At 38.2% G+C, this 12,094-nt stretch overlaps 1 protein-coding gene across 5 annotated transcripts in view; it reads right to left on the bottom strand.

The window, feature by feature from the left end:
* Positions 1 to 261: 261 nt before the first annotated feature.
* Positions 262 to 12,094, bottom strand: part of LOC129420802 (uncharacterized) — a 47,923-nt gene continuing 36,090 nt past the window's right edge. For 4 of the 5 annotated variants that reach the window (XM_073867145.1, XM_073867144.1, XM_073867141.1 and 1 more), the window contains 17 exons: positions 11,677 to 12,063; positions 11,546 to 11,590; positions 10,873 to 11,277; positions 10,581 to 10,623; positions 8,356 to 8,759; positions 7,885 to 8,274; positions 7,740 to 7,811; positions 6,787 to 7,173; positions 6,241 to 6,639; positions 6,088 to 6,156; positions 4,045 to 4,164; positions 3,760 to 3,944; positions 2,630 to 2,784; positions 2,208 to 2,450; positions 1,909 to 2,071; positions 1,437 to 1,539; positions 262 to 590 (listed from right to left, as the gene is read on the bottom strand). In XM_073867145.1, coding sequence (XP_073723246.1) covers positions 487 to 590; positions 1,437 to 1,539; positions 1,909 to 2,071; positions 2,208 to 2,450; positions 2,630 to 2,784; positions 3,760 to 3,944; positions 4,045 to 4,164; positions 6,088 to 6,156; positions 6,241 to 6,639; positions 6,787 to 7,173; positions 7,740 to 7,811; positions 7,885 to 8,274; positions 8,356 to 8,759; positions 10,581 to 10,623; positions 10,873 to 11,277; positions 11,546 to 11,590; positions 11,677 to 12,063 — 3,674 coding nt within the window. In that variant the 3' untranslated portion in view covers positions 262 to 486. The remainder of the gene's footprint in view (positions 591 to 1,436; positions 1,540 to 1,908; positions 2,072 to 2,207; positions 2,451 to 2,629; positions 2,785 to 3,759; positions 3,945 to 4,044; positions 4,165 to 6,087; positions 6,157 to 6,240; positions 6,640 to 6,786; positions 7,174 to 7,739; positions 7,812 to 7,884; positions 8,275 to 8,355; positions 8,760 to 10,580; positions 10,624 to 10,872; positions 11,278 to 11,545; positions 11,591 to 11,676; positions 12,064 to 12,094) is intronic. The other variant, XM_073867142.1, reaches the window with a different exon arrangement.

The raw sequence follows: 12,094 nt of genomic DNA, 5'->3' as shown, positions 1-12,094 counted from the left end.
TTTTTTTTTTTTTTGGAGAAACCAACACGAAAAACAATATATATAAATTTGTGCTGAGTGAAAAAGCTCATTGACTCATGCATGTTTAAAGTAATGTCACAGAAAAGTCTGTACACAATTATAAACTGTACCTGTTTCTATCACTTCTATTTAATTTTGTCATATAAATAGAAAGTGCATATAGTATATAGTGATCAACTAATATTGTTATCATTGGTGCAGTAACTATTAAGTAACAATAAAGATGACATTACAAGTATACATAATACCAGGAAACTATTTATTTTTACACTGACTTGAAAAGAAATTTAAAAACAATAATCATCAATAAAAAACAAATGCAATCCTATTGCAATCATACAGTACCCGCTATCACCCATTAACATTATCATTAAGGTCTCATTGAAAATCAATAAAAAGACAACAGATAAGATATGAGCATTACCAAATGTGTACACACACTTTTTCTAAATCAGTCAGATTCTTCTAGAAGAGGATGAAGGCATTCAGAAACAAAAGAAGCAGTAACATCATTGAGCCGCACAGACCTGAGGCCTGAGATCTTTTCATTTGTTCTGGAGCCACAATATCTGTGATTAGGGAACAGAATATAGTTTAGTCCATGATAAATATTTAAGCTAAAGTATATATTTCTTTAAAACAGAAGTAATAATGTGAGGACCGAGTGTAAATATTGCATAAAGTAAAAAATGAATTAAGAGTTTCTGCAGCTCAGTTAGTATAGCATTGCATTAGCGGTCCAAAAGTCATGGGCTGCATCCGAAATCGCAAACTGTGACTGTAGGTACTGAATTAGATGAAGTACATACTTATTGACCATTAAAACGGTACATTCTATATAGAATACTGTAAATATGGATAGTATGAATGGATTCGGATGTACTACATTTGCAATGTTAATTAATACATCAAGTGACATACATCGTCATAACAACAATTTAGTCATTAACTAGAATGACGTTAAACAAGTTAGTCGATAACTAGAATGACATTAAAGCGCAATTTAACCACAAGGGACAGCTGTTTAATATAGGTATTTGCATTTGAATAGAGCTGTGTCACCGCTTTTGAACATTTCTGAATAAAACCACGCCCCTTCATCTTCTTCTTCGTTGGATAACACCTCTTCCAGGAGCTCACGGGATAGCAAAGTGTCCATCAAATGAACACTTCGGGATCTTGCCGGAAGTAGTAGGTCATCTGGGTACTTTTGCCTATACTGTTTTTAGAATACTATGAATTTGGAAATACTACTCTCGCCTGGCCTACTGCATTTCGCCTACTATGTAGTATGGAAGTAGGCGGATTCGGACGCAGCCATGGATTTGTTTCCAGGGAGCCTACTGTAAACCTTGAAAGCACTGTATGTTGCATTGGATTAAAGCCAAATATGCAAATATGAAATCAATGTTTACCCGAGTTCCCTTCAGACCAGACCAGTGGACCCATAGATATTGAAGACGTGTCATGGAAGTCAACAGATCTACGCCCTCTCATGTGATGTCCAGGGTAACAGTGCTAAAGATTGAAATGAATAATCTTATTAAGGTGAGCTTACATACTGTACATGCAATGTTGTAAATATAAAATAAAAAGCGTGAAGCTTTATGTTTGTTCTTCTTAAACATCCTGAAGTCTTATATGGCAGTCCCTACACTAAAAAAAATGCAAGGTTATTTTCAACCCAGTGTTGGGTAAAAACGGCAAAAACCTGTGCCCTAATGGTCTTTATAAAGATTGAGAACAACAACTGCTTGAAAATTAGAAATAATAAAATAAAATGTATTCTCCTAGTGTACTGTAAATGCATATATAAACCATCATAGAAGATGTTATGACCAAACAAACATTTCATGAAGTAATTGGTAGGAGGATTTGTGAACTTACAGCTGAGCAGTCATTGTTGGTCCGGAGACAAAGGTGAACTTTACAGTGCAAGTAAACCTTATTGGAGTCTGCAGTAAAGACGAACATCCTGAAGGAGAAACGGCTGGATGTAGAGAGGCCGTTCTGCAGAAGCTTCACTGTGTTGTCATGTGGATTGGGACACCTGAGAATATTGATAACCAACATATCAAAACATATCATAGAAATAATGAACTTTACTACTGAACTACTGGCAACCAGCTGCAAAATTACAGCAAATATTTTACAGTGTATGTACAAGACACAAATTATTGTCTTACTCTTCAGTGATGAGATCCCAACGGAGAGATGACAGAGGATCATTCACAGGTGTAGCCCAACATCCATCAATCACTGAGGCGAACTGATCACTGTCAACTCCATAAACACCAACTTCAACAAAAACCTCCTCATTCACCAGCACACCCACACTTCCATTGAAGGGAACTGAGAATTCAGCATCCAGATAAGGAACCATCCTGACCTGGTACGTCCCTTCACCCTGAAATGTTCTGTGTATTCGGCTGTCAAAATGTTTCATAATAAAGATGAGTTAAATAAATGTTTATAAATTGGGGAAGTGCACAGTGTGGATAATCGCGGTATTACAAATTGACATAAAAACTCATCAGGAAGTGTTTTCTCTTAATTGACAAAATTACTTGTCAATGGCAGGGACAGAGTTAAATTAAGTGCGCACTACCTCTCCAGAGGGTTGATGTCCATGGAGACTGTTTGGGTTTGGTGGTAGATACAGCTGAAAGACAGCTTCAGACCTCTCTCTCTGCTGATGACACCTTCAGATGGGCCTGGCTGTCCCGTGATAAAATTCTCATAGATGAAGTGAGTCCCATTGGCCTGTGGAGCAGAGATATTTTGCTTTGCTTCTTGTATTGGTTGAGCATAACACTAGCCATACCCGAGTCCTGGGTTTGATTCCCAGTGAATGCATTGACTGACACTAGTTGCATTTCTGTTATCCTTTAAAGCAAATTGACATTGCGTCTTACGTCTCCTTTGGTTAAAAACCATGCCTAGTGCGGTGGATGTGATAGGCGGTGTCCGAAACCGCATACTGTACAGTACGTACTGAATGAGATGAAGTACCTACTTACTGACCGTTAAAACAGTAGGTACTGTATAGTATGAATTCTGGTAGTATGAATGAGATTTGGACATACTACTTTCGCCATGTTCACAACATACGTTGTCATCACGTCATGTCATTCCAGTGCAAAAACTGTCGCATGCCTCTTCTTCTTAATTGGATAACTCCTCTCCCGGGGCATCATGGGATAGTGAAGTGTCCGTTATATGCACACTTCAAAATCTAACCGAAAGGAGTATGTTATCTGGGGACATTTCGCCTACTGTTTTTGGAATACTATGAATTCAGACATAGTACTCGCCTCGCCTACTGCTTTTCGCCTACTATTGTATTGAAGTAGGTGGTTTCGGATGCAGCAATAATAAAACCTTTATCAGGTGGCGTGATGTTTGGAACGACTAATTGCAAGAGGAAAAGTCACATAGGTTCATGAAAACGGCATCATTTTTATAATAGTTTTTTTTTTTTTGCATTTAGGACATAATGCTAAAGTTTTGTACAAATCTGTAATGGAAATGCAGCTACTATATTTCTCAAAGCAATAAGCCAAAACGTTTGTGAAAGAAAACAATCAGTTTCTTTTAGAATATTTAGAGATCAATAAGTCATGTTTAAATGTAAACAACACTGTAAGCATTAAAGGCTCTAAAATGGCGGCACGCATGCTCCATGCTGGTAGGTAAGATTGGTAAGTTTTCCATAGTAGAGTACTTGGTGAATCTTACCACAAGACTTGTACCACAGATGTGTTCTTTGTTATCAAAACTGAACTCAAGTCTGCCATTCTGGACAGTTCCTTTACAGCTGGGATCATTCAGGTGTAAGAGATCAGTTGGAAAACCAGCTTCAAAGAGCTGACAGCGAGACAAAGACACGAACCCAGAGCTGCTTTCACACGTCTCATAGACATCTGAGGAGTAAAACCCATGAACAGATTATCGACATTGATTAAACAGAAACAATTAACTCATTGCATGTTTGTTATAAGTTTATAATGGAGTTAGACAAACCGAAATTGCCAGGGTCAGATATGGGGTGATCCCCGTTACAGAAACAGCCGTAAACACCATTCTGTTCTCCACACCACTCATCCACAGTACAGTTGAGTTCAAAGCAGGGATCTCTCACAGCTAAAACAACAGAAAATGAGTCAGAATTAGGGTGCAATTGGGAGGGGTCAATCCCTCAGATTAACATGAATGTGATAGGGATTTATTAAATAAAACGTGCTATTACAAGTGTCCCATACAGCAAAAAAATACAAATTCCTCGGGCAAAAAAATAAGTATTTGGCACATCAGCATTTTTATAAGTAGGGGATTTCTAAGTGAGCTATTGACACAAAATTTCCACCCGATGTAGCCATCAAGCCAAATACAAAGAAATTCATACAAAGAAATCAGAACATTTAAGTATACAAGTTGAGTCATAATAAACAAAGTGAAATGACACAGGGAATAAGCACTAAACACATGAAGATAACAAAGTGCAAAATGGCATAGAAAGCCAGGTCATCACCTGCAATCTGTCAAAATTGAGAGAGAAACCCTGCCCACTATCAGTACTAAATGATATCAGCTGCTTTAGTCATAATTGATTGCCTATAAACTCTTCTCATTACCCAGGAGGCACACAGGAAATACTTCATGATAGGTTAAAGCAAAGAACTCACTCAAGATCTTTGTAATCTTGTTGTTGAATGGGGAAATGGTTAGAGGGCGCATTTCAAGAATGCTGAATGTTCCTGTGAGCACTGTGGGGGCCATTATCTGGAATTGGAAAGAGCATCACTACACCATAAACCGGCCATGATCAGGTGCTCCACATAAGATCCCTGTCTGAGGAGTCCAAAGAATAAACAGGAGAGTTCTCTAAGAGCCAAGAACCACTCTGGGAGAACTTCAGGAAGACCTTGCATCAGCTGGTACTGTTGTTTCAAAGAAAACTATAAGTAATGCACTGAACCCCCATGGCATCCATGCACGCTCACCACGCAAGACTCCATTGCTGAACAAAAAGCATGTTGAGGCTCGGTTTGGGAAGTTTGGGAAAGGGCATTTGGAGAAGCCTGTTGATGATTGGGAGACTATAGTAAGGTCAGATGAAAGCAAAATTGAACTTTTTTGGCAGTCATTCTACACACCATGTTTGGAGAAGAAATGGCACTGTCCAAGACCCCAAATATATCGGGACATTCTGGATAAAAATCTGCTGCCATTTACCAGAAAGCTGAAAATGAAAAGAGGGTGGACAAACACAAGGCCAAGGAAAAATGACGTGGTTTCAAAGAAAGAAAATCAAGTTGCTTGAATGGCCCAGTCAATCTCCTGACCTAAATCCCATAGAATATCTATGGAGAGAACTGAAGATCAAAGTTCATAAAAGAGGCCCAAGGACCCTTCAAGATTTAAAGACCATTTGTGTGGAAGAATGAGCCAGAATCACTCCTGGCAAAGCAGACGACTGGTCTCTCCAAAAAAGAGGTGTCTAAAAGTTGTAATCACCAACAAAGGCTTTTCTACAAAGTATTAAATAAAGTGTGTTCAATACTTATCCCTGTGTCATTTCACTTTATTTATTATGACTCAACTTGTATACTTAAATGTTCTGATTTCTTTGTGTGAATTCAATATTTGGCTTGATGGCGACATCTGGTGGAAATTTTGTGTCAATAGCCCACTTAGAAATCCCCTTACTGATAAAAATGCTGATGTGTGAAATACTTATGCTGTATGCTAAATACATTTGTACAAAGTAAAGCTTAATTAAATATATTTTGAATTTGAAAATATATATAGTTTTAACCTTTATATATGAGAATATATTTAAAAAGGTATTTCAGAGGCAACAAATTAATTTCTAATTGTAGAAATTAATCTATTAATGTAAAGCTGCTTTGAAACAATTAAACAATTGTGAAAAGCACTATATAAATAAAACTGAATTGAAATTGAATTAACGTTATGTTACGTTACATTTCCTGCTCTAAAGCACGCACAGATGTTGGGTACTAACTACATTGAACAGCATTTTCTTGTTTTTTTATTATTTACTTGTTGTTGTTGTGGTTGTTGTTGTTGTTGTTGTTGTAGGTGTTGTTGTCTGGGTGAAGTTTGTAGCGTCTGAGATAAGAAAACATTTTACATAAAATCAATATCAAAAAAGTAAAAAGTTGATCAGAATGAACATCAGTAAAACGTACAAACCTGCACAATATGCTGAGCAACTCAGCGGACTGACAAACTGATAAACATAGTAATTTCCTGGACATGCTTTGACTTGTATGGGATAAGAGTTGTAAGCACAGCAGTCATATGGTGAGGAACCACACACTTGTCGAGTGACCACTCCATCTTCCACCTGAGGGTGAGGACCGTTGAGCCAAAGTGGGTAATAAGTGCCACACATGCCATAATTTACACATGACTCTGGCATCTGAGTATTCTGGCCATTGATGAAAAGTCTGTACCATCCATTCCAGTTCACATTATAATCACACATTACACCAAAGTAATTATTATAATAAGGATTGTTGGTGGCTCTCCAAGGCTCATCCAGACCTGTGTAGTTGTAGCAGGGGTCAATGCTCGGAGTCGAGATAGAAACTGTTATGGGAAAGATATAAAATATGCTTATTTAAAAATTGACAATTGAAACCTCCAAAGAATGCTGATACATTTTGTATCAGACATCACATTTCATATATCTGTGAATAGTTACAATATATCAAGATTGTGGAAGCAAAATTGTACCTGCACAATATGAAGGGACAGGTATCGATAGATATGGCTTTCTGAGTTTGTAGACATAATAATTTTCAGGACAAGCTTTGACTTGGATCGGGTTGGATCTGTAGTAACCACACTGCTCATACCGACTGCCAAAAACTTCACGGGTAACAACTCCATCTTCTAGCTGAGGGTGAGGACCACCAAGCCACAGAGAACTGAAACCTCCACATGACATGTATCCTGCACACCACTCAGGTATCTGAGCATCGGATCCATTAAGAAAGAGTCGATACCAGCCGTCCCATTCAACACGTGTGTCATCATGTCCAGATGCATTTCCATATGAATACATAAGTGCACTTCTCCAATAGTCGTCTACAATGTTGTAGTTATAGCACGGATCATAATCTGTGTCATTGGAACATGTTGATTAAAAAGAAAATTAAATTTTTTTGTATTTCAGACACTTGTTAACAGCTTTATTTATTTGCACAGATAACTATGGATTTTAACGTTAGAATATCATTGGCCTCAGAGTTCAAATTATGCCAAAGATTATGGGGGTTCCTTAGCTAAGCCCCCCACCCCGTCATTATAGGGTCATTGTGTTTTCACAAGATGTGATCCTGGATCAACATTTTTTGTTGGTCCTGTATCAAAGTTTTAATCAAAGAAAGCCCAAATTACCTCTAACTCAAACCCTAACCATTTTTACCCCTCAAATTAGTGTAAAATAATAGTTTGAGTAGAATTTTTTAAAAGCCCCTAATGCCGAACTCAATGCTAAATCTGTCAACTTATCCAGAAAACAGTGTGAGGCGCATCAGAGAGTTTACGCTTATTTCAGACAGAAATCTTTTGGATTAGTAGTTAGTTGTGAAAATCACAAAATATGCTGGGGGTCAACTTAAAAAAAAGACTGGCGGGGAATGAGTTAACCAAGATCAACAATTATTCTGACAGCATAAACTTACTCAATGTTGTGATAGATCCATTAATTGAAGTTGGAGTTGTAGGGGAAACTACCTCAGATATAGTGTTGATATCTACAAACGAAGAACAAAATTTAAAACACAATTTCAAGTATTTAGAACACTACAATACTCAAATTAACCGTACCTGTGCAATATCCTGTACAGTAGTCTTGATGTGGCTGTGGCAATTCATAGACATAGTAATCTCCTGGGCAAGCTTTGACTCTGATGGGTATAAATGTATGTAAGCAGCAGTCTCCCCATAAGCTCCCACAGACCTCTCGGGTCACCACTCCATCCTCAATGTGAGGGTGAGGACCATTGAGCCACAGACTGTATTGTGTGTTACAGCCCCCATAACCGACACAGTTCTCTGCCATTCTGATGTTCATCCCATTGTGGTAAAGTCTGTACCAGCCACTCCAGGAGAAAGTCCCATCACAAATGTACAATCCTGCTTCATTTGAGGCTCTCCAGGGACGATCCAGAGGTTCGTAGTTGTAACAAGGATCATTGCTTATGCTGTTGAATGCCACTGTTACAAAGAAGTGTTTGTTAGAATTTTAAAGGTGATGTAATTTATACATAACCATGTAATTCATACAGACATCTGTACCTGCACAGTATGAGGGTCGAGGGATTGACATATCAGGTTTGCCAAATTTATAGACATAATAATCTCCAGGGCAAGCTTTGACTTGAATGGGATGTGTTCTGTAGGCGCCGCACATGTAAAAGTACCAGATAAAAGTTCCCAAGGCTTCAAGCGTCACCTCTCCATCCTCGATTCGTGGATGAGAATCACTGAGATAAAGTCCAGTATCACCTCCACATCCTGTGTAAGTTGTACACACCTCAGACATCTGAGCACTTTGTCCATTTATAAACAGACGATACCAGCCATTCCATTCAACCAGCCGGTCATCATTTCCCAAGTTATTGGATTGGGTTTGGTGTATGTCTCTCCAATAGTCATCAAGCATATTATAATTAGAGCATGGGTCACTGGATGTCACAGTTTTTTAGAAAACAAAGAACAAAAGTGACTTATGGTTTTTAGCTTACAGATTAGTACAAAATGTATCATACTGAACTACCAGTACAAACTGTTCTGTAGTACCAAATGCAATTAACAACAATTAATGAATCATTAATGCTTCACTAATGACAATTATTGAAGCATAAAGATTTGATTTCCAGAGATTCTAAAGCACAAAGTTGATGGTACCCATTGAATTCCATCATATTTGTTTTTTTCTACTATGGAAGTCAATGGTTACAATTAGCTGCGTGCTCACAATCCTTAATCAAAATATCTTCTTTTGTGTTCATCAGAAAAAAAAGGACTTCATACAGGTTTAGAACAACACGAGGATGAGAAACAGTGGAAGAATTTTCATTTTTGGGTGAACCATCCCTTTAAACATCACTTATGTCCACTATATGATTTGACCATTCCTTACGAAAATTAACCATGTTTTTTTTGGTGTATTGATTACTATCAGCAAAACCATGGTTTAACTACACTAACCATGGTTTTTTTTATTGTAGTAAAACCATGGTTAATTTTTATAATGATGATTTTGCCATCTGAAATGACTTGTTGAGCATCTATGACCATGGTCTCAATTAACTACTGCGTGTCATTTCATTGTATTTAAGGTCTTTATGTTTACATTAACATGAATGCACCTGGCAGACGCTTTTATTCAGATCGACTTATGTGGGGCTCACACTACAGGATTTTCGGCCCAATTTATCCCGAGATTTTTCCCTCCCGACAATGCAAGAGAAATCAGGGTCCATTTATCGGTTCTGATGTTTGGCTCAGATTATCATGTAATGTGTGATGTTTACAGAACATCTTACACCTCCTGAACTGCTCACAAGCATATCAGGGCCACCCTGATCATATCAAACATGTTTAAGGTAGGGTAAGATACAATCTGTACTTTCACAATAGCCAATGAGAGACAGAGGCTAACAACAGATCTTTTGAAATGGTCTTTGATGATCAACAGATTGGTCAACAGATTTTTGAAATTGTGAAACAAGATGTGTGCAGGTCTGGTCGACAGTGGAGTCAGAAAAACAGCTTGTGAAAGAGAGAAAACAACAAGACTGCCTGAATAACGCATCCGTGAAAACGTTTAAAAAAACAAGAGCTGATGAGAAATCACTTCGGTTGTAAACACACCAGGTGAGTTAGCGTCTGTTAGCGAAATCCGTTACCTGAAATCTGTTAGCGTACTAGCAAGCAAATGTAAGCATTAAAGGTAATAATAAATGTTTCACAATCTCCATTCGTTTACATTCGCTACACATGAGGTGATGTGAAGCGCTTGCTTTTGCGTGATAATCTGAATACTATTCTGTAGTGCAGGGGTGCATTCCTGGTCCTGGAGGGCCACTGTCCTGCATAGTTTAGCTCCAACTCTAATCAAACACACCTAAAAATCCCAATCAAAGGCTTTAGTAGGATTTGGAAATGACATTCAGGTGTGATTGATTAGGGTTGGAGCAAAACTTTGCAAGACAGTGGCCCTCCAGGACCAGGAATCCCCACCCCTGCTGTAGCGTGTGATGCACAATGACTTTCAAATCTCGTAGTGTGACCATGTTTAAGATTTAAGCAAAAAAAGATTCTCCTTATGTGTGCTGCAATCAGATTTCCTAATTGTCCCGGATCCTGTAGTGTGACCCCGGCTTTACAGTGCATTACAATGTGGTTTGCACATTGCATATACACAAATACTCTAACTTTCCTGCCTATGAAACATACATTACATTTATTAATTTAGCCAAAAAAGAAGTAGAAAAAGCCACACCACATTACCAGTTGGGATGGTGGATGGGGTGACAGTTGTCTCAATGGTGCTATCATCTGCAAAAAAATACAAAATATTAATCAACACAGACCCAGATACTGAATATACAAAGTTTAGTATACAAATTGCACATGGAAATGTGCTTATCTGTACAGTGCTGGCATAGACATGATAGCATAGACATAATAGTTGACTAGGCAAGCTTTCCCTTTAATAGGATTGGATGGATGCTGTATATTGTGAAAATGGTGTTTACTATTAAACATCGACAAGGGCACAGAGTTTACATACAAAAAGGTATTTACCTGCACAATATGCCCCATAGCAGAAAGTTGGGCTGACAAACTCATAGACATAATAATTTCCTGGGCAGGCTTTCACTCTAATAGTATTGGTTGAGAAATAACAGCAGTTGTTGTTCCAGTGATTACAGACTTCTCGAGAGACCACGCCATCCTCAACTCTTGGATGTTGACCATTTAGCCACAGAGGTGCATGAGTACCACAGCTTAGGATTTCAATACACTTGTCGGGCATCTGAACGCTCTGACCATTAATGAAGAGACGATACCAGCCGGACCAGCTGACATAAGAATCACATCTTACATTGGCCATATCAAAATAGTTGACGTAATTGCTGGTGGCTCTCCATGGTTCATCCAACACGTTATAGTTGTTGCAGGGGTCTAAGGAAGGAACAGTGATGGGAAATTGTTGAGAAATTATGTATCATATATTTCTTATACTGAGTTTTTGTAAAAACTCTAATGTACATCCGATAAGCTAGTTTTAAATCTTTTAAAGACTTAGCAAAGATTTGGTAGCAAGAGTATCTCTTCATTTAGACATGACAAACAATTGCTGAATTAAGAATCTTCAAAGACTTGTGCACAAAATAATGTTTTGACTGGTATACAAACACTGACTGGTGTAAATGTTGGAGAGAGAAACAGTACAATACTTTACCAGTGATGGGAACTGTTGGCAATGTTGTTGTAGTTGTCCTGTGAAAGCTTGGGTCATCTAGAGTCAGAAAATGATTAAAAATAATATCAGCAATATTTTTCAACGATGTAAATTGCCAAATTATATAAAAGGGAAAATAGTACCTGCGCAATAACTTGCACAATACAGGGGCTTGACAAACTCATAAACATAATAATTTCCTGGACAAGCTTTGACTTGTATGGGAACAGATTTGTATCCACAGCAATCATTCCATGTGGGACCACATACTTCCCGCCTGACCACTCCATCTTCTAGTTGTGGGTGAGGACCATTGAGCCACAAGGGGTTATTAGATCCACACATGCCACTGCTAACACATGATTCTGGCATGTGAGCATTCTGTCCATTGACGAAAAGCCTGTACCAGCCATTCCAGTTCACACTATAATCACAATTTCCATTGACATTAGAAAAGCTGGTCGCTCTCCAAGGGTCATCCAGGCTGGTATAGTCATAGCATGGGTCGTAAATCTCAGTGTTGGAAGGAACTAATGACAAATTTAAAAAATGCTGAATTAG

This window comes from Misgurnus anguillicaudatus, chromosome 4, assembly GCF_027580225.2.
Source record: "Misgurnus anguillicaudatus chromosome 4, ASM2758022v2, whole genome shotgun sequence".
Classification (NCBI taxonomy): domain Eukaryota; kingdom Metazoa; phylum Chordata; class Actinopteri; order Cypriniformes; family Cobitidae; genus Misgurnus; species Misgurnus anguillicaudatus.
This window is presented reverse-complemented; position numbering and strand designations above follow the sequence as displayed.